Source organism: Lathyrus oleraceus, chromosome 7, assembly GCF_024323335.1.
Source record: "Lathyrus oleraceus cultivar Zhongwan6 chromosome 7, CAAS_Psat_ZW6_1.0, whole genome shotgun sequence".
NCBI lineage: Eukaryota > Viridiplantae > Streptophyta > Magnoliopsida > Fabales > Fabaceae > Lathyrus > Lathyrus oleraceus.
In genome coordinates, this window is record NC_066585.1 from 21,326,558 (window position 1) to 21,352,153 (window position 25,596).

Here is a 25,596-nt window from a genome sequence, read left to right on the forward strand (position 1 = left end):
ACTACCCATGCAAGGTAATGCAATATTTGTTTTTCCTCTTGGTGTTTCTAAATTCAAAAATCTGAAAGGTCTATCTAGATTCCAAAATCCAAATAATTTATATGGATGAGGGTGCGTTTACAATGATGAGATTTGTTAATATGTTATATTATGGTGCGTATGAATTTCAATCTTCGGATGTTGAATAATGGCATTTTTCAAATTTCCATAGTGTTTGGGAGTAAAACATGGGGTGTAGTGGTGAAAATCCCCTAAAATATATATCTAGTTTGTGAAATTTTGTAAGTTTGTTTATTCATACCTCTCATAAATCTTAGAGATTGCTCATTATATCCTATATGGTTTGTCACAAATCCTATGAGGTTTTCAAATTAATTATATCGCTTAGTCTAAATAATAAAATAAGGATGCATCTTATATGTTTGGTTGGATAATGCTATCCAACCAAATCTCTTATTCAATTTTTGAAAATTGTGGCAATTAAAATTATCATAATTTAACTTTTTTAGATAATCTAGACAAACCTAAATTTTGAGAGATGTCGCCGCGTTAAAACCACCATAATATTTACATTTTAAAATTACTAAACATTCAGGAGCCAACATCATAATTAAAGAATCAATCAGGTTTCAGTAAAACATGGATACAATTTCTTAGAAGATTGTTATATTTTCAAAAACAAAATGTGCATTATTATTTTGAAAATACACACTGTGATTTTGTAGGAGAATACCATCATAAGAATATTGACATAAGTTTGAAAGCATATATAATTAACATAATTGTGGTATTTTTCTAATAAATAAGTTATTAAAGGTTTTTATCATGAAGCAAAAGAAAGTGCAATAAATGTTGAAAATGAATCACAAAAAATAATAAAAAATTGTTTACTACGATTGCTTTCACGTTTTATTAATCAAATAATGGATCATGCTAACGAGTGCTCCGATATACTCTTTAAAAATATACACTTCTCAAAAACTACAGGTGCACGTGGTATCCCTACAAGGTTAAGGAATACTAAATGATTTTAGTAGGTTTATAATAGTTAGGGCTTTTTCATGGTGGCGAGAGGTCTTATATGGTGGTGTTTACGATGTTTATTGTGGTATGAAAGGGAAACCTCATGTGAGGTGAATGAGTCTGTGTATAAGCGTTAACCTTGGGTAAAATATGTTTTTGTCCTCTCTCCCGTTATGGAAAAAGTATTTATACAGGCCCTTATGCCTAGGATTTCCATGTGAATGATAATCATCCACTATTCAATGGTATCATTGAATCCCAACTTTCTAGGAGGGTGTGAATCAACTATTGAATCTGACTTCTCCCTACCCAAGAAATATCTTTCTCCACGTGTCTCATAACTAGGCGAGTCAATGAGGCTTTAGAGCGTGGTGATTCCCATCAGGGGGCGGCATATGACATTTTCCCCTTCTGAGTGCTACAATCCTCCCGCATTTGCCAGGTCTTTTACAATAATACACAGTCTCTCAAACACAAGGGCTTTGATAAAGGGCGAAGTTCTTTTAGACTATAGAACGTTGTAGTATCCTGAGGTACTAAACTTCTTGGTGGCACGACGTGCAAACCAGGCTGATTAGCTTGGAGTCCCTCACGTGGAGTTATGTTGAGTCTGCCTGATGAGACTATAAGTCCCTCGGGCGAGGCATTGGACCTCTCAGGTGGGACTTCAATCAAGCCCTTAGACAATACTTAAACTAAGTCTCTTGGGATAGAGTTCAATCTCGCCTCTTGGGTAAGATTTATATATTGGGTCCCATCCGAGGAAACTCCAACTCTTGGGCGGAGATTTATATGTTGGGTCCCGATCGTGGAAACTCCAAGTTACTTGGGCGGAGAGTTTAGATATCCTGCTTGATAGGAAATCTTAGTCCCTTAGGAAAATTAATATTAAACTTGGCTGATGAAATTATAAGTCTATCAAGTGAGGCGTTGGACCTCTCAGACTGGACTTCTATCAAGCCCTTAGAGAAGAATTAAACTAAGTCTATTAGGTTAAACTTCAATTGCGCCTCTTAGGCGAGATTTATATGTTGGGTCATGTCCGAGGAAACTCCAATTATCTCATGTGGGGAGTTTAGATAGATTTCTTAATGGGGAATATCAATCCCTCAAGTGAAGTTATATTGAACTTGGCCGATGAGACTATAAGTTTCTAAGGAGAGGCGTTTGACCTCCCAAGCATACCTTCTATCAAGCCCTCAGACAAGACTTAAAATATATCTCTTAGATTAGACATTAGTCGCGCCTCTTGGGCAAGATTTATATGTTGGGTCCCGCATGTGGAATCTCCAAGTCTCTTAGGCGAGGAGTTTAGATAGCCTATTTGATGGGGAATCTCGGTCCCTCAATGAAGTTATATTGATGCTAGCCAATGAGACTATAACTTTATCGTCATTCGCTATGCAGAAACCCTAGGTGATTTTCATCAAAACTCTCACAAAAAATCTTTCAACTATTGGCAATTTTCATTGTCACTCTACTCAAAACATGAATATCATCTCTATTTCCAACCTTAATTGAATCTTCGTCATCACGTTTGAGGTACTTCTTTATCATATTTTTGTTTATATTACTGAAATGGTTTTAATTCATTGAAATAGTTTATATCAACATGAACATCATCAATATTCCCATACAACATTACTGAAATGGTTTCTCTTGATCATTATTTTTTCATTTTGTTTACATCTCACCAGTCATGGCCTAACTTCATTTGTTTTTCACTGAAATGGTGTATCTCCATTTGTTACCCTTGCATTAGTTTTTCATTTGCATTAGTGTCAGTATCACTGAAATAATGTCTCTGCTATTATTCTTTATTTAGATAGTCATGGTCGATACAACAAACAACTCCAGTACAACATTAACGACTCACCCAAAAGATGTTGGTGTCTCGATTCAACCTCCATGACTCATACAACTACCTCTACAAATACAAAACATAAAATAAAAACTAGAGGTGCCACAATGTACACCAAGGTGAAAAAAGGCCACAATATAGTATTTGCTACCCGATTAGAGTTGATATTGCAACCGACAAGGCTTATGGTGAACATGCTGAGGATTTTACGGGTTACATTGTGTTACAAGATAAAAGTAAAGGGAGTATTTTTTTGGATTGTTGGAACGAAATTGACGATGATCTGAAAGACAACTTATGGACCAATATTACGGTATTTATTTTTAATTTTACAATTTATTTTACAAGTATGTATGATCATTTAATTTTTTGTTTAATACTAATAAAAATTGTATTGTGTAAACATATGAGGTGTTTGATGTTAGTACAAATGATAGTAAGGTGAAAAAGAAGGTGCTTACATATGCTGGTGAGCGTTGGAGGGGATTTAAGACACAACTCACTCATGATTATATTACTAAACCAAAGACCAAAAATAAAGAAAAGCCTTCATACTTGATGTATTCATTTATTGATCAGAATTGTTGGAAGGAATTTGTAAAGTCTCGCACCACTCCCGAATTCTTGGCTAAGAGCAAAAAAGGAAAGATTAATATATCTAGAAATGTCTATCCACATATATTGTCTCATGGAGGATATGCCAAACATGAAAAGAAGATGATTGAAGAAAAAAGAAAACAAACAGAACAAGAGATGAGTGATTCTATAAGCCTTGATTGAGCTCCATCTCCACCATCACGCCATGAGAAATGGAAGAGGGCACGTCAAAGAAAAGGCGACGAGTTCACATCATAGGCTACACGTGAAGTGGATGAAAAGATTGTAAGTAGATTCCTTTTTCAACAATATTATTTATTTTGGTTAAATCAACTTGGTAAATATGCAATTTTATGTGTTGTAGGATATATTAGTTGAACAATCTAAAGCCATCCTCTTTGTTCCACAAGATCGTCATGACATATTGGTTGAAGCGATTAGAACCGAGGAGTATCCTGGGCATGTTCGTGGTCTTAGAAGAGGCATTTTCTTCAAGACTTTTTTGGGAGATATAAATCAACTAGAATAGTACACAGTAAGGAAGAGATCGAAGAGATAATTATTGTTAAGTTGGTGGAGAAAAGGGAAAAGTGGAATCAGGAGGAACATTGGAGGGTGCAGATGGAAGAGTGGGAGAGGGTGTTGCGGAGGAGACTAAGAGGTTGTTGTAGTAGGTGCGGGAGCGGGTCTAGAAGGAGCAAGAGGAGTGAGAGAGGTTGGCTGAGGTGGAGCGAAAGAAGGCGAATGATAGGGAGTATGAGAGGATATCTGTGAAATGTATCCATGGTGTGCTGGAGGTAAAAGTATAAGTTAAAAAATTTGTGTTGTATGTTGTTGTTGTTATTGTTTGTGTTTTAATTTTTGTATTATATTTATGTTGTTTTTATGATGCAGAGATTGGGTTTATTGGGTTTAATCAACCAAACAAGTTCAAATAAGTTGGACATTCAAGAGAAAGTAATGGGTGGTGCAAGCATAAAAGAAAGTTATTCTGCCCACCAGAATAATATTGAAATCACATTACAACAAGTATATAACATTCAGAGACTAAAAATGATAGTAGAGAGACTTCCAGATATCTGCGAGAATATTCAATTATGTCATGTTCCAGATCAGTATTATGTACTTCCTAACTCTACTATTAAGGAATTTTTGAAGGAGGATGAATGACTAGACATTACCATATTATAATTGTGGTGCTCGTAAGTATAATTTTTACGTTGATCATTTCTATATATATTCATACATTCTCGTACTTTAACAATAAACATTTGACTCTTGCAGGTACTTGCATGATATGTATGTTGAAAGGGGTTTAAGAAAGTATTTCACCGTAGATTCAAATTCCATTAGCCTTCATGGTGGTACAGTAGCAAACAATATCAAGATTTACTTAAAAGACAAGTTGATAGAAGAGAACAAAGAATATTTTTGGCCCATTTTTACCATGCGTAAGTATATATTAATTTGTGTTTTTATTTTTAAATCAATTATATATATATTATTAATTATTTTTAATGTTTATGCAGTAATTATTGATAACTAATTATTATATGCCCGAGGTAAAATATTGTAGTTATGCTTTGCTCTATGCACAATCCCCTTAATGAAGTTATGTTAAATGCTTTGTGTGGGTAAGTAGTATTAGTTTTTATTCAAAATTTGACCTTTAGTTTTGAATAGTTTGTATGTGTGTTAAATTTTTACCGACATGTGTAGAGCGATGGAGGGATACAATGCAATCAAACATAATTTTATTGGTAAGCGAACAATGATCATTTCCCCAAAAGTAAGCATTCCTTGTGCTTTTTGATATTCTTTTATTTGTGTGTATTAATTAGTAACTATATGAACATTATTTATAGTCGAGAAGACAACCCGACAACTATTCTTGTGGATATTATGTTATGAAACATATGCATCATATTGTCACCAGAGGCATTACAAATGGATAACCAAACATAAGGTAGTATCTTAATCCATATACATGTAATTTATGTATATTTCTTAAGTTAATGTTGTTGTTGTTGTTGCTAGCTTACCATAATTTAAACTTTGTTATAATGATAGGAGTTTAGCTATGATACACCATTCTCACAAGAAGAGATAGGTGAGAATTTCAACAACAATAGTTTTTCTTTTGTTACAAGCAGAATTTGTAAATATAAAGGTTTTGACATTTTCCTGTGCAAACCTCTAACATTTGTATTATGTGTTGATGACATTAATATAAATTTGTACATTTGGTTTTGCCACAATGTAAATTTGTAATTCTGTATAAAAAAAGGAATATCAATTTTGTTATTTGTTTCTGATTTGGTATTCTATAACAATTTTATAGTTTATGCATGTGTACAAAATGATATAGGCCTACTATTAAAAATGAGAATCAAAACAAATTTATATATCAATAAAATTGATTAAGCCTCCTCGGTTAAAGTCAAAAACTGACGCACAAACACATCTTATTATTTAGGTTATTGAATAAAACCGAGAGGTATGTTGCGTGCTAGTAGTTTTGAAAATAAAAATATGTTGTTTCTAGGGACCAAACTGTTGACCTCTTGCATTTTAACCCCGACTTTATAAAAACCGAGGGGTAAAATTCTCACTTTTCATGTCACCCTTCGTTACCTCGGTATTATAATCGAGGTGAAGTCCATTTTGCGTCCGATATGACATTTGTTATTTGTAGTTGTGAAAAGTACTTCATATTAAATAAATTTAATATTAAAAACATTATATGTTGGAATCTAATTATCCACCACCCAATTCAATTGACACTAGGATCGCGACCGAAAGAGCATCTATGGCATTTAATGTAGATTTGGGTCTTTCGTTCATCCCTAAGATTCTCTATCACTTTTGGGTTAAATACGTGAAGTATTGGGAAGGCAAACTCTTTGGCAACCTTACTAATATTTATCATAGTATGAGAAGTCTCCCTCCCTCACTTCAGAAATATTCATATATGGAGTTCTCACCTTAGTAGACTCCTTAACTTCAACAATGCTCACTGATGTGCGTCTTACTTCTAAAAGATGACACCTCTAATCTCGTCGAATTTAATACTTCAACTTCAATCTGAGATGAAGTATAATTTATTTTGTCAACAATAATTAAATCTATTAATGGGATATTTCTTGTTCCTATATTTTCCATGACTAAAAAGACGAATGCAAACCAATGAATGCAAAATGTGAGAGATTAGTGCCTTGAATGTTTCTGATGTTCAAAAGGATGGAGATCTAAGCAACAAGAAGAAAGTCAGTGGAATCCCATAAAGTAGCAATATTTGAAGGATGATGATCAAGCAACTATGAACTAAGGGTGTAAAACACAACTTTTTCAATGGTTATCATCGAAATCGCAAGAAGAAGAAGAAGTTTAGAGCACCCAACAACAAAAGAAAATGAAAAAGAAAAACCAAATTCATTTTCCTAATTTATTAGAAACGAGAGCACCAAGATCAGTAGTTAAGAGTTAAATAAACACCAAAGGTTATAATCAACAATCAATATGAGACCTCGATCTTGTGACAATACTCAACGCGTGCCACCTCCCTACACTTGACATGTGAGGCCACATGGAAACCTTCCCCGAAGCAAAGTTTTAGTGAGTGACATGCATTTGAGATGCATATTCCCAATGCTACAAACTTCCACTTAGAATCTCAACATAATGCTTCCTCTCCCTAGAGTATCCTACCAACAAAAACTACGCTCCCTTGATGAAGCTCACACGAGGACGAGTCCCAAAGCTCTCACATCAATAGCCTTTATTTTATGGCTAATAGCAAGAACTCAGGGGGAGGATATTTTGGTTGACCAAAGTCCCAATCCAATCAGAATTGAAATTGCTTTGTCGATAACGATGCATTTCATATGTGTATTTTGATGTTTTGTTGCATTTGTGAAAGTTTCGAATTATCATTTATTTGTAATTTGATTTTATCATTTGTATCGTAATATGATTGCATCAATTGATTTCTTTATGTTTCGTATAAAATGTACCTTGATTCATCCCTTACATTCAACTTATAATCGAATCTATTACAATTTGTTTTTAGTTTGAGCAAGTTGGTCAAAGTAAAAAAATTATGTGTGTCTTCAATCACAAGTTATAAAACTTAAAACAAGGAATTTTGAAGTTTGATTAGAATCAAGGATATGGCTAATTTGACTCAATAATTCAATATGAAATATGGATTTTGGCGTTGTATTAATGATTCGAATCAAGAATGTGTCTGATTCGAATCACATGCCCATTACTTGATTCAAACCACAAGTATCAAATGATGATCTGAATCAAACAAGACACTTCCAGATTTTATCATATTGATTCAAGTCATTCTTTTATCTGATTAAAATCATAACTATATGATATGAATCGAACCAATTGCTTATTTTCTCACCTATTTCGTGTCTTATCTCTCTCAAATAGTAATGATAGTGATTATTCAATCCGAATCAAAAAGAAAAAAAATCCATACTTTCACAAATTTAGAAAAACCTTGAGTGTTCTTTCTTTCACACCTTCTCTCTCAAGTCAAGCCTATAGAAAAACTTCATGGTGTGTTTTATTATGTTAGGCGTATTTAGGAGTTGGGTGAGTTTCTTTAAGATAGTCAATCATCTTCAACCTTGAATCAAGAAATCTCATTTTGTGGTACTTAACTCTAAGGATTATGTGTGAGTGGTAGATACAAGCTACAATAGGGATATAGTGTTTTTTGTGAAGCTTTTTGTGTGTATCAGATTGAGGATTCTATATTGTAATTATGGTGTCTAGATACTGACTTCCACCAAGGAAAAAGATTATTCTCCTCTCCATTAAAGACTTCGGTAGTACAAAGTGAAGGTAGCTCTGAAACAAAGTTGAAAGTTTCCAAGATCCTTGAGTAGAATAAAAGCTTAGATAAGTTACCAATATAGATAAGTGAAGACTGTTGCGGATCAAAATCTTAGAGCGGAAATTAGGGTCTAACAAGCTATGAAGCACACATACTCAATTTTAGGTAAAGTATCGGTACCGAATACGTATCGGGTACCGGTACACGTATGGTACACGTATGGTACGCACCGAAGTCGTACCATATTTTTTTGTTTTTATTTAAGTTGGTACACCAACCAGTACATATTTGGTACCACGTACCCAACTTTTTATTTTTATTGTTTTTGGATGGTACAATTTGAGCTTTTTTTACCGAGTAAAAATTAGGTTAATTATTCTATTTATAAATAAAAAAATTCTTTCACGACCCAGTTCTTCATCTTCTGTTGAGAGAAATTAAAGCACATATGAATTTATTCACTCATTGAAAAGGAATAGACTCAATCCAAAGAGGACTCATGATTTAGTTTTTGTTCATACAAATCTCCGTCTTCTCTTAAGAAATAGTAAGGTTTATAATGAAAGAGTAACAAAAATGTGGGATATTGGTGGAGATGAATGATTTTTATTTGATGGAGTTGATATTCTTGAGATTTATTTAATGTTTTATTGTTAATTAAACAATCTAACTCCTTTGTTATTTTTATAGTTGTATTTTAAAAAATTATACTAACGTACCCGTACCTTAGTTTTTTTAAAAATATCGTACTTCGTACCAGTATCTGTACTAGGCACTATGTACATACTCGTACCTATGCAACGCAGCTAAAAAGACAGTTGATTCAAGATCAAGTGAGGATTTTGTAAATTCAACAGTTTTAAGTGTTCAACTACAATAGAAGGAAAATCCAAATTTAAAACATGTGTTGACTGAAGCAATTTAGCCTATAGTATAATTGGAAAATTCATTGGTCCAAAGTGTTGAAGGTTGAGAGATCGACCATCTCAGACTACAAATTTTAATTTGCAAATTATAACTTATAATACTTAACTATTTTTTGAATTTTTTTTATAAACAATAATAATTATATAAATAAAATTTCATAATTAAAATATAATAAATAATAATATAAAATAGTTGTTTAATTTTTAAATTAATGTGACAATAACATATCAGAACCACATCATAAATTAAAGTATCAACTAATACGAATAGGATAAAAAAGACTCAAAAATATTAAATATAAAGATCAAAAGACTGATTTTTTATATTAAAAGTGGATTAGAAGATTAAAAAATAAAGAGAAGGTGTGAAAGGCATTTAAATCATTAGAATGATTTTGTTACTTATCTTTTTATAGAATACTTTTCAAATATATTTTTTTTTTAATTTTATATAATATTGTTTAAAATATTAAGAAACGGGTGAAGTGTCTCCAAAGATATGTGTTAGTTGAGTTAGATAAATGTAATTTGTTATTATTTATGATCCAATCTTTAAATCTAATTAAGGTAAATCAACAACATTACAATTAAAAAAAAGTTAATTGAATTAATTAATTATTTAAAAAAGAAGAATAAGTAAGCAGAAACAGTAAGACAGAAGAAAAGTTAATTCTCTTTTGGAAAGTAGAATTAAAAATCAATTTAAATTATTAATAAATGGCAATTCATATTCTTATTATTTTAATTCTCAAATCTACAATCTTCTACAATAATATTATTTGATTATATTCTTTTCTTAAGAAGGTGTGAGGCTGTAATTAATAATCAACTAACATTTGACTTTTTATATAAATCATAATAAATATGGTATATTATTTTCAAAATAATTTTATTGCAATGGTTATATTATTATTAAAATATTTGTTACAATTATATTTAATATTTAATTAATATACACATATGAAGTATAATTTAAATATATTTAGTATTTAAGGAGTGCTATAATGCACGAATGATTTAAGCCACAAATCACACGATATAATATGTGACATCAAATCTTTTGTTTAAATAAAAAATTAATTAATATAAATTAAAAAATAAAACACTTTCTTTTAAATAAAAATTTTGCTGTGCAATTTCAAAGAAGCTTAATTCGTAACATTTAGCATTTATGTTAGTATTTTTATTTAAAAACTAAAATAATATGAACTATAAATATTTGTGAAGACTAAATAAAATTCCAAAATAAAATATATCAAAATAATTTCAATTTTAAAATAATGAGAAGTATAAATTATTTACTAATCTTTCTAATATTAATTTTTTTAGTATAATCATGTCATAATTTTCTTTGAAAAATATTAAATCTTATAAAATTGATTTGATTTAAAAAAGAATTATTTTAACATTGTATCTCAAATTTTATATAATTATATATCTTTTTCATAATTTATTTTGATAAGTAATTTTTTATAAACTTATTTTTAAAACCAAACGAGATTTCTAATGTTTTAATTTAATCAACTAATTTAAAAATTAACATCATTAGTTTTAAAATAATAAAATAATTGAAATTTCTAATATTAAATATAATGATAACGAGTTGAAAACTATTTTTACAAAAATCTCTTTTTATAGAATTTTAAAATATTAAGCGTGATAGAAAAATATTTAATAAAATACTCTTTTTATAATTATATATTAACACTATTTTAATAACAATAAAATTATTTTAGATAAAAGTCTCTTTTTATGGAATGTTTATATATTAAGCTTAACAAAAGTAATTGAATTTAATTGAAATACACTAACCGTGTAAAAGAATTTTACACCGTCAATTAATCATAGACGTTAGATATTAGAACAAGTTTGACTTTTATTTTAAAAACTTATAAAGTAATGCAAACGGATTATGGTGATAAATCCCAAAGTAATTCACTAAGGTGCTTCTTAATGTGAAACTTTTAAATCTTAAACATTAATTAAATCTGACGGTTGATATTAATGGTTTTCATTTTTCACAATAGATATTAGTTCTCTCTATATATGGTAATACTAACTTGTGCTCCAAGGATATAAGTTAAAAAATCCAAAAATAATTTTTTTTTATTGTAAAAAATAATAGAATCATTAATTATGAACTTGTATTAAATTTGCCACATAATTTTCAAGATTTTTTTTACTTTATTCATCTCTTAACTTGTGTCCTTGGGATGTAGAAGAACGCATTCTCAGTTTATATATATATATATATATATATATATATATATATATATATATATATATATATATATATATATATATATATTCAAATTGCATTCTCAATTTAATCTTCATATTCAACCTCTTACTTACTTAACATTTCTCACATATTTATCAAATGTTAAGTAAAATGTAGGAGAATGCATTCTCAATTTCATTTTACTTACTCCAACCTCTATTTTATCATGCACAACATCATTAATTGTTTTCAATTGCATTCTCAATTTAATCTTCATATCCAAATCCTAGAATTTATGTCTCCTCTTCTAAATCTCTTTTCTCCGCTTTACCTCTGAAATAATGAGTGATTTATTGTTGTCCAAGTGTTAAAGCAAATTTTGTGTGTGGAATTTTTTCATGTTGCCTTTACAAATAGTTAAATTCATGGTTTGTTTATATTCTGCAATGGGAAGTGTTTTCCTATTATTAGATTCATGACTTTATCAACTTTGCCTCCTTACTAGTTAAATATTTCAATTTGCTAATATTAGTCAAGAGATTTGGAGCCGCAACACTGATTTAAAACATTTTATTGTGAAATCCATAATTAGAGACTAAAAAAAAGAAGAAAGGATTTAGGGATTAAAATAAAAAACACACCGACTTATAGAGACGAGAAGACTATTTAAGCTAGAATTTTGGGCTTGTGTTCATATCTTCATCCTAACCTTCACACAAACCCAATTTTTTTCAAACCCAGGATTAATGTTGAAACTGATATTGTAACACTAAAGACTCGATTGCAACTTAAAGAAATGTTATCAAATTCAAGAACACAAATAGTATACAAACAAATCATCTGTGTTACTTCCTCACCAAAATATATTTGTTTCCATAAAGAGAAAAGAGTATAATGATTTCAAAACCAACACTAGCATGTAAAATTAGAAGTGAAAATTAAATATAATAAACTTCAAAAAATAAGAAATTTAGGAGATTTGAGTTTGTATCTTGAAAAGGAGTGTCAATGATTGAAAATTTACAATTAGGGTTGAAAAATTGAGGAGATTTGGGTTATGTGTCATGAAGATGAGGGTCATGATTTAGAACTTGGAGAAGATGATTGCAAAATTGAGGGGTTTTGGATTCTACATACTGAAGATTTTGGAGGGAATAAAAAGAAGCTGATGAAGCTCTAATGGAAGATGAATGTGAAGGTTGTGAGAGAAAGTGTGAATAATAAAGCTACTAAATAAAAAAAAAAGATTTTGAAAAAATGGATTTGTATGAAGATTGAAGATTAAGATATGAACACAAACGCATTATTAGGGACTAAAACCAAAAAAAAATTTAGATTACAGGGACTAAAACCAAAAGCGCACCAACTTACAGGGACAAAAATACTATTTTATCCAGAATTTTGGGTTTGTGTTCATATCTTTATCCAACCTTCATACAAACCCATAATTTTTTCAAACCGAATTTTTTTTCTTTGAAATGAGTTTGATCAAGAATTGACATAGAGTTTGAAGGTGAGAAAAAATGGAGGTTGGAGATGGAGTTTGAAGGTGAGATAAAATGGAGGTTGGAGATGAACTAAGGAAGAAGAAGATGTTTTGTTAAATTACATACATACATATATATATATATATATATATATATATATTTCATCCTCCCATGCCATGTCACTTGATGTTTGACACCTCTTTTTTTTTTGTAATAGAGGGTTGACGCCAGGGACTAAAATCAAACGAAACTCAACATATAAAAACCTCATAAAAAAAGATTTAGAGACTAAAATAAAAAATACGTCAACTTACAGGAACCAAAGAACTATTTAAACTTATATACAAGACATGTCGTAAGGATTCTTATTGGTTATCAAACATAAATATATTGGTAGATATGACATAAAAGTCTATGATGTTTGTGTATTGGTAAGAACATAAGAGGATCAATCGAAATATTTCACGAGTTATAAAAAAAAACACTTTTAAGATAACAAACATATTCAATTACAAGACATAATCACATAAAAGATATGTCGTGTCCACATCGACAAAAAGAAATGATGAAGTGCACAAAACTATCTCCAATATCATCCCCAAAATTCATCAGACGTATAAATAAAAATCTAGAAGCAACAACATATTTCCAATGTTCCAAAGATCATGGAACGTATTCAAACCCGATACGCACCACCACATATCTTAGATTCAATTTAAGAACTAGCAATATAATAGAACAACGATTGAAGTGTATTGAGATAGAGCTTCACTATATGAAAACTCATTATTCCACTAACATAAAATCTATTAACATACACCTACATTACTTTGACATCCTCTGATAATTTTTGTAGGTACACATCTCCTCATTCAGAGCATGATCGCAGAGGAGAAAAAGAAAGTGCAGAGATCAAAATATCACACCTAAAAATCACATTAAATAACATGAATATTATATAACCGGTTCTAGTGATCCCTTAGTAACTCTACATAAAAATCTATTAACATACACCTACCATACTTTTGACATCCTCCGAAGATTATTATAGGTACACATTTTCTCACTTAGAGAGTGGTCACATAGCAGGAAAAAGAAAGTGTAAAAAGATCAAAATACCACACTTAAAAATCACATTAAATAATGCTAGTATGTTTGGTTTTGCTTTAGAGAAGTAGAATTTATTCTAGAGTGATTTTGAGGTGTTTAGTTATTCTCCCTCGAGAATTGATTCTACTTGAAACTATAATTTGTAATTTTTTAGTTTAAACGTGATTTTTACATTAATTTTTTTATTCAACTCACTTTTACATAAATATATATAAACATAAATCAATTATGATAATCTCAATCAATTCTATCAAACTCAAATATATCAAAATTAATTTTATTAACCATCAATCTAACCTGACACTATGGATGTTATATAACCGATTCAAATATCCCTTCGTAACACACCATGAATGTTATATAACCGACTCAAGTATCCCTTCCTAGCTTAAAAAAAACATTTAATGATTAAACATTATATTGAAAATTGTAAATTTATTTTATAAAAATTACTGTAAAATATTAGTATTGTTTTCAAGATACTATGAAGTCCATTTTTTCCCCCTTTTAATGGTGACTTTTGACTTTGAGAAAAGATCTTTGTAAAAAAACAAATGGTTGAAGTTTGCAACACAATAAATACATTCACGTTACCTATCAAGTGTCCACTTTCCAACACAATGGTTTTTAACAGACTGTAATGTCCTTCTCTGACTTTCCAAAGGGGTAAAAAAGAAAATTCACACAAACAAACAATCACCAATAATCACCCAAGATGTTAATCAAAGGTTGACTCATCCATAAGATAAGAAGAATCTAACATCAGAACCCAACAAACGCTACCTAAGTGCGGTCTCACATCACTTACTATACACTTACCCCTACTCTACAATATTCTTCTTCACTATGAATACCCACCAAGCACCCAACAATATCCTTTCTCTTTCTACCTCTGCCTCCTTCTTAGGTATTCTCTATCTCTCCACTTTTTTTTCTTGATTTTTTTGTGATTTTTAATAATGTTTTTTTTTTTTTGGTGATTTTAATGATGTTTTTGTTGTTGTTGTTCTAGGTGTTTTTGTTAAGATTTGTGATTTTTTTTCTTTCTCAAGAGAAGATGAATTGCTACTATGGATTCCCACAGATGAACACAATGACAAACAGCTTTGAAGAAGTGAAGATGGAATCTGTGGTTTGTCCTAAACCTCGTCGGTATCCATCCATCAACAGACCCTTCAGGCGTCCTTTTAGGTAATTTCCCATTTTCTTGAATTTTGTTTTGTTTTTTTTTATAATAAAAATAATGTTTTTCTTACTTTTTGTTTCTTGAAAATCAGCTACCAATCTGAGATTGAAGATTCAGGAGTTGGGGCAGAACTTCTTGACATCATTCATCCCAAGGTTTGTGTTTGTTTGTGTTTTTTACTTTCCTATGCAATCTTCATGTTTACTCATTATCCTAGTACTAGGTTTTTCCTATGTAACAGAATTGTATTTTCCTATGTATTCTGTCTTTTTTAAAGAATCTAACCTAATAGTTCATGTTGGTTTCTTGTGAAACTCAAATTTTGGTGATGATTTATGAGATAGTTCATTTTAAAAATCAAACTTGATTTGTTTGTAGGGCTATACGGAGAGACCGGTATCGGCGGCAGATAAATTGTTGGCATCATCGCCGCCGTATTTCATCGGATCTCCACCGAGCAGGGCTTCAAACCCTGTAATCCAAGACGAGCGATTTGGTAATGGTAATGGGAATTTTAGTAGTCCATTTACCATGGCATCGGTTTCGCCATCGGCTCGAGGATGTGGTGTTCCGATGGAATTCGGCAACACACAAGCTGCTGTTAGGATTGAAGGTTTTGACTGTCTTAGAAGAGATAGAAGGAGTATCTCTGCTGTAGCCTAATCCATTTTTGAAGAAAGAAAGAAGAACATAGAAAATAGTGAGAGAGAACACAGCTCAATACCAAGAATCAGCAGAGTTTTTTTTTCCTTTGGAAAGAGGATCTAATCTTAATAATTAGTAGTGTTTGATGTATATATAATTGTGATGTTTGAAGTTTGATGTTAATCAATAAAAGAGAGAACAAATCAGAGTAAACAAGGTAAGAAAAGAAGCCATTTTCTTCTGTTTTGTTATTAGGTTTGTGGAGAGTTTAAGGTATCCTTCCTATGTAATTGTAATTTGGAGGAAATTGGAATTTTGTACATCCTATTATTGTTATTAATCATAATGAGTTTTTGAAGTTGTTGCTTATTTGATTGTTTGTTAGTTTTTCATGATTGTGTTCTTCTGAGAAAGACACTAGTGTATAGGTTTAACAGGATGTTAGGAAGCATGAAAGAGATTGTTTTTTTGAATGATATGTGTTGTGTGGAAAAGAGGATTAGTATTTGGTGATGTGAAAGGGTATAGAAAAAGTGAGATGAAGATGAGAAGATGAGTCAGCTATGTGTGTGATAAGAGCATGTGAAGGAGAGAGAGAGAGTTATGTCATGTGGCAAACACATGATGTGTTGTGGGTTTGATTGTTAGTGGTTGATCTTGAAACATGATATAGTATTCATGAAAGGGTCCCATGTGAAGTTGAGATTCGTAGTTGCGTAATGCTTTCTCAGTTATCAGACAAGTTGGATGGCAACTGTGAAATAAATAGCCACTTGCACTTGCCATTTGCAAGATGAAAAGCCAAAGCCAAAGCCAAAATTAGGTACAAGAAAAAGTTCATTCTAGTTTTAGTCATTGTTGCCTTGAGGAACTATAGATCGGTAAATAAGGAGGAGATCGGGTGGATGAACTTTTGATGTGGTTGAAGAGAGATTGATCGGTGAACAAGGAGGCGGACACAATGGTCATGAACTTTTGATGTGATGGAGGAGAGATTGATCTGTAAAATTAACACTCAAACGCTCAAGTTTGTAAGAAAATAAAAAATGTCGTGTCAATGAGAATGATACACTTCCATTAAATAGGAGAAATGGTTGTAGACTAAAAGTGTACACGTGGTGTGTATCGCGGTCCGCCGTCAGATTGATCTGGACGACTAGTAGAGTTCTCGCATGTAGAATTAGAGTGTGGATCGTGGTCAGCCGTCAAATTGATCTGGACGGCCGCATAGTTGTTCTCGCATGTAGAATTAGAGTGTGGATCGTGGTCAGTCGTCAAATTGATCTGGACGGCCGCATAGTTCTTGCGCGTAGAATTAGGGTGTGAATCATGGTCAGCCGTCAGATTGATCTGGATGGTCAGTAGGGTTCTCGCGTGCAAAATCACTTGTTCATAAAGGAAAAATAGTATTTCCTCCGTCTCATAATAAATATCTTATTTGAGTTTGACATGATTTTGAAGAAAATGATTAAATGTGTTGATTTTAATGATAAAATTAATATCATTTACTAAAATACCCTTGTTTATTATAGTTAGTGGAATAGTTCAAAAAAGTGAAAATTAATAAATAAGGATATAATAATGAGAAAAAATAATAAATATTATATTAGTATTTAAAAGATGCATTTATTTTGAAAAATATATAAATAAGATATTTTTTATGGAAATACTTGTAGGCGGCTCACAGGCTCACAGATCGGTTTCATTCCTAAATTATGTTGAGTTTATTTTCATGGTTGACTCAAATGACATAATCTATGGTTGATGATTTATGTTGAATGTTGATTATTGATTAATATAAATGACTTATTGATATTTTTCCAAGTTATATATCTAAAAAAGTTTCAGATATTTAAGACAAACTGACTCACGTGCATTTATTGTCCCTCAAATTTTAGGCAACCATCATTTCACAGCTCACATATGCATGTGGTTCATTGTAGCCAGAAAACATACATCTCTATCACAAAAGTATGCGCGTAATTATTACTATTTTTCAGCCCAACCTCATCACTATTGTTGAACTTCTGTTACAAAACTTGTTTTTCTTTTCATATGATACAATACTATTATCCACAAAAATGCCACCAATGTAACTAACAATTCAAGTGTTAGAAGTTCCAACAGACGAAGGAAGTAATTTATACAATTATATTTACACAAATCCGAACTCACTCACTGCAGAAAAATGACAGATACGAGTTTCATCAGAGAGCTCATATTATGCCTTACTCAAAACACCTTCAGATAATCTTCATAATTAGTTTGAGAACGAACAATCAGGATCAATAGCTTCGCCGCGCCGCGCATTTATTGCGTGGATTCTGAATTCATATTTACACAGCACATTTTGAATTGTGAAAACTCTGCAATTTGATTGTAGCTACTGCCACCTTTTTGAAGCTTTAATGTGGCTAATACTCGGGCTTTTTGTGAGACCTGAAATCAAATTTACGACGAAAGTTGAAAAATCTAAAATGTTTCGCGAACATCATAGTGAAGATTAACGTGACCTATGCGCAAGTGTTTTGTTTTAGCTTGCATTTACCTGGTCCTTTCTTCAAGGAGTCCTTTTCTATACCCGCACTAGACGGATTTCGGCCTAATTTCCTTACCACTTTAACGGCTTTGGTTAATACTTTAGACCTGCAAGACACAAATCAAAATTTTAAAATAAATCAAATCATGTATACATTAATTTTAGACACGACTTTGAATTAGTGCGGATGTTGTAATAATATAAGCACTACTCACTTCTTCATCGTATCTGAACTTTTTCTGCTTTCATGGCTGATAATGGAACTGGAATTATCGGAAGAACCATCGGTTTCGTTGCCCAAAGCAAGACTATTATTGTCAGAGATATCACTCGATCTTTCATTGAAACCCGTATCTGAAAATCCTTGAGTTTTTCGCCTAGCGTTTTCAGATGGACGGAGAAATTCGTTTTGCTGTATATGATCGAATATTCGCGGTTGGGTATCACCTTCAACAAGATGCTTATAACTTCCACTTGATTGTTTCTGAATTTGCTTGGAAATACCACCGACCGTTGCGTTTAGCGGCTTAAGACGCTCGATTTCCTCATCTTTTTTCGAAATAGTGCTCTTCAAAGAAGTCACCTTCAAGGTAAAAAACAATTATAGAACCATGCCAACATATTCAATTTACGTGAACAAGTTAAAATACCTGTTCCATTAATTCTCTCGCCTCCTTGTTATTCCGTGCAGCTCCTAGTTCAACGGAAGAAACTCTTTCGGCAAACTTTAAAGTACTCAGAGTTTCGGAATGTGAACTCGCGTCCGAGTTAATTTGGACAAACATGAGAGTCTTTGCATGACCACCTGTGTAGCGAAATCAAATACATAATTCAAATCAAAATCTAGTAGAAGCTTGAAACGAGATCTAAACGAAAAAAGGTAATACAATGCATGTTGACACAATCAATGATGAACATTGATTTGATATACCAAGAGAATTTTGCAGAAGTTGAGTAAGCTTGCTGTTTCTATATGGTACATGGGAGCTCTTTTGAGAAAGGGCGAAAATGACGTCTCCGAGAGCAGCAAGTGATTTGTTTATATGTTGCGCTTCTCTAAGCCTATCTCCGGTTACTTCAGAACGATCTACTCTTTCACTTCCCGCCAAATCTACCAAATGAAGATTGCCATGCAGAGTAGAACCCGACTTGAAATCCTTCCCACGAACATGAATTGAGACCACACTAAGTTTATACGACATAAAGTGTAAAAGCATGTTAAATATAATACACAACGAAGCGCAATAGAAATGCAGATATGTCTGTTTGTCATATAAGTCGTAATCAAAAGCTTTTACTTCAATGTTCGATGTCAAAGAAAGAAATTATCAAACCTATGAGAACGGCTACTTCTTTCGTTCATAGCGGTCGCGCCAATAGCTCTATTTTTAAGTCCAATGTCCATCAACTTAATGACATCAGAAGGTGATTTAACAGGAAACATGCTAGCATCGGGTACTGCTATACCGTTGGATTGAGATTGAGTCAATATCCCAAGTGTGTGCAAATCAAGGAAACCAGAGAAGAAAAAACGGGAAAAAAAAGTTCATGCAAAAAAAATATAAATTGTCTAAAAAGATATTATAAAAGGATATCTTTTCTGAGAATCGTCGGTGGATAACAAGTCACGAACTTGCTCGTTATATATCTCAACCATTTGAACCCAAATCTCATAGTCTGTGAAGCTTGACCTACTTGTGGAAATTCTAAAGAGATCGTTTAGAGCTCGATAATTAACACCAAGAAGATTTTCGCTTGTTGCTCCACTTGGACCAGTCTGAGAAAAGACGATTTTTTTGTACTATGTGAAATTTCTTTAATCGCATGAAGTATAAGATAAAATCAATACGTCGAGGGTTTATACCATTGTGTAAGTTTTCCCTGAACCAGTTTGTCCGTAGGCGAACATACAGACATTATATCCGTCTAGCACCGATCTTACAAAAGGTTGAATGTCAGAGTATACTTCCCCTACACACCATTCAGAGTAGAATCACGGAACAACATCAAGATATCGACATTACAACTAAAAATAATGAAAAACCGTAATATGGATACACATAAATCATGATACAAAATCTCCATAGCCTAATATCAGAAAACGGAGAGTATATAGAAATAAACCTTGAGTCGTGGCAGGACCGAATATCTTGTTGAATTTAAATGATCGAAGTGCGTCTTTCCCTTTGGAGGGATTTTCCACAACCAAATCAGTTTCACCCATGTCTTCTATAATTGACTGTGTTTCCTTTTTGCCTACAAGGGATGGTCTAATTCGACAAAATACTCTGATATTTCCTGTACGAAAAACCATGCGTGAATTCGTAGTACACTTACGTAAAAGAACACAAGAAGAGAGACGCGGGTAATTCTACCTTTTAGTTCTAGAATTTCATTGAACATTTTTTTATTTTCCGCAAGGATGACTTGATAGTTTTGAGATGCATGAACGAGTGGTTTGAGATTTACACCTGAACAAGTTACATTCAAAATATTAGAGATTACATTCCAAAAGAAGAAGATTTATCAAAACGACGTTCTAACGGAGAAGTCCTACCTAATCGATTACACTCTTCTGCATAAACCGTCTGCTCTTTCACAACATCTTGCCTAATCGATTCCCAAGATAATTTCAATTTCTGGATGTTTACAAATCAAGCACAAAATTGTAATGTTTGACACCACAATTATAACATTGACATTGACACATTTTTAAGTGTACCTGTAGAGAACTAAATTGAAAATTTATAACCGCCTGCAAATGGTTCTTTTTCACGTTCCACTCCTGATATTTCGAATCCGAAGAAGTCTCAAGTTCCTTAACCTCGTTCCTCAACTCTTCTGATTGATGCTCATAGTCTTGAGATTTCCGTCTCAATTCTGCTTTAGCATCACCGGCTTCTTTTTCCAACTGCGAGCATTGCGATTCGTATTGTGTTTTGGCTGCTTCTAGTTTTTGTGTCAATTCTAAAATTACCAAATTTTTGTCATCTAGCATTTTCATCAACCTAATAATTTTTTTTTCGTTTTCCTTTTTTTCTTCGTCTTTGCCCTTCTCAACCTGGATCGAAGAGTCAAAACATGAAAATAATCCAATTAAAACCTCTTTATTATCACGAAAATATACGTTGCTTATGATGCAAGTAACAAATTGTTACCTTCAACCGTTGAAGCTTGCCAGCAAATATCTGTTACAAAAGTTCTCTCTGATATCAATTAGAAAAATACGAAGGAATATAACGGATCGTCTTCTAACAAAATGACTAAACGATAATATTTTGAAATACCTCGCTCTCTTCTTTATTTCCAGATGCGATTGCCTCGAGTACTCTTATTCTCGACTGATACTTTTCTTCCCGGGCCTTAAAAAGATTACTTTGCTGAATGCAGGTAAAGAAAGCGACGTAAGGAAACCGATTGAGAAAATAAGATGTAACCATCTATTAAGAATTATGAAATGGACATACAGTTCGTAAATGTTCCGCTTGAGTTGATATGCGCCGCTCAATCTCCTGTGAAACCTTTCTCAACAAGCACGCCACCCGCTAAACAAACAAAAGCGATAAAAAAATAATTACGAAACTGTATCGGTTACATGAGTTTGAGTAGCAAGTCATTCACATGGATATATACTTGTATTTTCATTTGCAAGCCATACATGAGGTATTTCTCCATTTCTTCTTTCGACGCTTTCTTCAAGAATACCATTGACTACGCTTAGTAGCGACTGAGTCGGAGCATTCTGCAACAATCGACACTTCAATAAATCATTCACGAACCAAAAATCGTAAGTGTGAATATACGTATCTAAAGGTCGACCGTAAGAACTCACATCTAAACTATTTGATTTCATCATTTCGGATATTTTTGCGGCGGGAAGATCTGCATAGCTTCTAGGTTTAATTTGAAACACCTCATGGAACTTATTACCAACTTGGTATATTAACGAAGCCGACGGTTCTGCACAACGTTCAAACGAATAGAACCCATCAGTCACTTATAAAGACAACGACGCGATTTAATCGGTCTACCGAATATCAACTACAAAATTCAATGTTTAGCTTTTATAGTACAAGTTAGGACATTTCCAATAACATCGCTTCGATAATTCAAATGACATACATCATCGATACGCTTTATCATTAACAAGCCACCATGTTTACGAAATTGGATCTCATTATATCAATATATATTTCACAACAAAAACATACAGAAGGAAGAGGATGTGTTTAATAAAATTCACCGGACCCGCCATATTAGGGCTACTCAAAACATGATGAAACCTCGACTCAGTTGAAGCCCTCCGCTTATCCACGCTAAACGGTGGGGAATAATGAAAACTCGAAGCTGCATATCCACGGGGACTCGATGCAGTGGAACTCGTTGAAGAAGCATTTTCTCCCAAAGAATTCATCAAGCTTTTGATTCTGAGTATTAGAAGACAATCCACAACAGGCTTCATAGATCCCTACACAACCAAAGAGACAGTGGCAAAGAAGCATGAACCAAACTCATATACAAAGTCACGACGCGAAAAAATCGGTATAAAGTCGGATCTCTTATACCTTCTCTAGGTCTGATATTTCAAACCGCGGCAATCCCAATCCATCCAAAGCTTTCAGAAAGGTCTTAACGTTTTCGGATTGTGAAGGCAGAGAAAGATCAGATTCACTAACCTACAAAAAAAGAATCCACCTGAACTCTGAAATCAAATTCGCCAAATCTATCGTCAAAGATAACCCAAAGTTAAAAAAGTCTTACCATAGTCACGGAACCGGGTCGTAGTTTGTTCAGTATCAGGCACAAAACAGTACCATTGCTTAAGCACGCTCTTAACTCACCATCCGTGACATTCGTCGAGAAGTCCAACGAAGGAAGAAGACTATTCAACCATTCAACCAAAACCAATCGATGTTTCCCTGAAAACATTCAAACAGAAAAGGTCAATTCATCTCAAAAAACGAACAAACAACATGCAAACTACAAATAGGGTTTAAGTCGTGGAATCAACGATATCTCCATACCTTCGACCTCGCCGTAAGGGGATAATCCTAAATGACCATTTCTTTCAACTCCATAGGAAATGTCATCTAGATTATCAAATTCTTTGGGTACTATAATCTTTCTATCAGATGGGGAATTCATTACTAGGTCATAATATCAAAAGATACATTTCAAAGTAATAATTCCCTTCGTTCTGTTATGTCCCCCAAAGAACTCTTCAAAGCCTGAAATTCAACATTCAACACTTACTACTAAATAGCAACTATCGCAAAACAATAAAATACACCAGAAACACGACACCGACACTAACACTTGGATAAATTAAACGTATTCACAAGTATCAATGTCGGTTTCTGATACTGACATTAACACAGACACACACGATGTCGATGCTGCAGAGAAAATGAACAATTTTGCAAAGGCTTAAGAAGAGAAAATGAACAATTTTACGAAGAAACGTCCAAAGGAAGAAAACTTGAAAAACAGGTTATAGAAATTTCCGGATATAGATGACAAATTTTGTTTGTTTGCATGCAAAATTCAGAATCAATATTGAAATATCATGAAAATTACGAGGAAGGAACCAGCATTTGACTTGTGCAAGAAATGATTAAAAAATAGAAATAAAAAAGAATGAAGAATATATAAAAATTGAAAAGAAAGAGAAAAAGAAAGAAGCATTGAAACCTGGGAATGTTGAGGTTGAATGAACAATGGTGGTTGAGGAGAAGGAATGAAACAGGTAGGTAATTAATTAAGTTAAATTAATTGATGATTAGTAATTAATTAATGAATTAATGAATTAATTAATGATTAATAATAAATGATATAATGTTAGTGTGTTAGGTAATGTTAGTTTAGTTGGAAAATGTTGGAAGGAAAGAGAAAGAGTGGTCCGAGAAAAGCTCTGTGCGTCACAATGGATGAATAGAATATAAGAGCACGATCTCTTTGTTAATAAAATTTGAAGGAAACGTGCTCATTACTCTAAGTATAATGTTGTGTTATTTTTTTTTTAAATTTGTTATGTTTTAGAATTGATTTATTCTTTATTTGATAATTTGAATTTTCTTCCCTAGTAATATTTTTTTTTATAACGGTTTATTAGCTATATTATATTTGATTAATCTCTAAGGACATTTTAAGAAGATAAGAAGGATCGATACAATTTTTCTCTCTAAAAAGTTTTTCCTCTACCCTCTCTCTAAACAATCACATCTCTTTCTTAATTTAAATTTTCGATGATTCGATGTAGCTTATGGCTTTGGTGGCGTGAAGTCTCGCTCCACCCTTTATCCTCTCTGGGTTGTGTCGATGATCCTTGGAAATTTCACTATATTCTGGAGGTTTGATTCCAGCAACGCTTGGTCTGGTCGATTAACACTCGCTGCAGACAGATTGGCCACTCATTACGTTAGATTTGGTGTTGTGCTGTTTTTTTATCGGTTGAATTTTCAATTGAATCCTCATCATATTTTTGTCTTCTAGTGGGAGAGCATTTCATTGGGATATTGTTGTGTAATGTAACTCGGTTACGATGCTCTCCTTGATGGTAGTTTCGATAGTTGCGGCAACTCCTTCATTTTCTCTGGCGGGTCTCTTAAAACAATGGTTTATCCATAGTCGCAGGTTTGTGTTTCTGATGCAAGGTGGGTATCCTGAGCTTTTGTTTATCTGATTGTCTTCAGATCTGTTGAGATTTGCAGGGTTCAAGATTTAAGTGCGAAAAAGATGTGCATCATCTATCTTAACTTAGTTTTGATGAAGACAAAATCTTATCATTGAAGAAAGATCAAAGAAGAAAAAGATTGAAATCTAGTATCGAGATTGCATAAACTTAAGAAATCAAAGGATTGAATCATGAAGATTAAGATATAATGATAATTCATATGTATATAAGCTTTAGGTGCTCAAAATCATTCATCTTTTCATCTCTAATATTCCTAAACTTCCATGCATCACCCATGCATCATAAGTTATCATTAAATATACTTCAAAGGCTAAACATCAAGTTTTCAAAGGAAGCAATCAATTGCTCCTTTAGATTAATTGATTGTTATATGCAATTTGTTTGCAAATCCGATTTTGGTAAATTCTGACATTTTGAAACCCCCACACACAATCTTACTGTTTTTTTTGAAACAA

At 32.4% G+C, this 25,596-nt stretch overlaps 2 protein-coding genes across 2 annotated transcripts; one reads left to right on the top strand and one right to left on the bottom strand.

Annotated features, from left to right (window-relative positions):
- The first annotated feature begins 14,818 nt into the window (after positions 1–14,818).
- LOC127105799 (uncharacterized) lies at positions 14,819–16,266 on the top strand. The gene is made up of 4 exons (XM_051043005.1): positions 14,819–14,984; positions 15,090–15,268; positions 15,355–15,418; positions 15,642–16,266. The coding sequence occupies exons 2-4, from the start codon at positions 15,135–15,137 to the stop codon at positions 15,924–15,926; spliced, it is 483 nt and encodes a 160-aa protein (XP_050898962.1). The 5' UTR covers positions 14,819–14,984; positions 15,090–15,134; the 3' UTR covers positions 15,927–16,266.
- A 1,601-nt stretch (positions 16,267–17,867) lies between these two features.
- Positions 17,868–24,343, bottom strand: LOC127105800 (kinesin-like protein KIN-14C). Its single transcript, XM_051043006.1, has 22 exons — positions 24,139–24,343; positions 23,472–23,675; positions 23,209–23,366; positions 23,013–23,123; positions 22,696–22,915; positions 22,280–22,407; positions 22,106–22,189; positions 21,915–21,992; positions 21,735–21,827; positions 21,606–21,635; positions 21,170–21,508; positions 21,005–21,086; positions 20,823–20,918; positions 20,572–20,745; positions 20,312–20,418; positions 20,042–20,224; positions 19,782–19,945; positions 19,379–19,632; positions 19,098–19,252; positions 18,663–19,030; positions 18,457–18,554; positions 17,868–18,347 (listed from the first exon to the last, which is right to left on the bottom strand). Exons 2-22 carry the CDS (start codon positions 23,590–23,592, stop codon positions 18,292–18,294), a joined length of 3,099 nt encoding a protein of 1,032 aa, XP_050898963.1. The 5' UTR covers positions 23,593–23,675; positions 24,139–24,343; the 3' UTR covers positions 17,868–18,291.
- Positions 24,344–25,596: the final 1,253 nt, after the last annotated feature.

Bases quoted from the DNA above. Each gene is read 5' to 3' on its own strand.
- LOC127105799 (XM_051043005.1), top strand. From the start codon at position 15,135: ATGAATTGCTACTATGGATTCCCACAGATGAACACAATGACAAACAGC. The intron at 15,269-15,354 runs GTAATTTCCCAT...CTTGAAAATCAG, and splicing joins CCCTTCAGGCGTCCTTTTAG to CTACCAATCTGAGATTGAAG. The intron at 15,419-15,641 runs GTTTGTGTTTGT...ATTTGTTTGTAG, and splicing joins TTGACATCATTCATCCCAAG to GGCTATACGGAGAGACCGGT.
- LOC127105800 (XM_051043006.1), bottom strand. From the start codon at position 23,592: ATGAATTCCCCATCTGATAGAAAGATTATAGTACCCAAAGAATTTGAT. The intron at 21,993-22,105 runs GTATGGCTTGCA...TTGTTTGTTTAG, and splicing joins GAAATGGAGAAATACCTCAT to CGGGTGGCGTGCTTGTTGAG. The intron at 19,946-20,041 runs TATCCTTTTATA...GATTTGCACACA, and splicing joins CCGACGATTCTCAGAAAAGA to CTTGGGATATTGACTCAATC.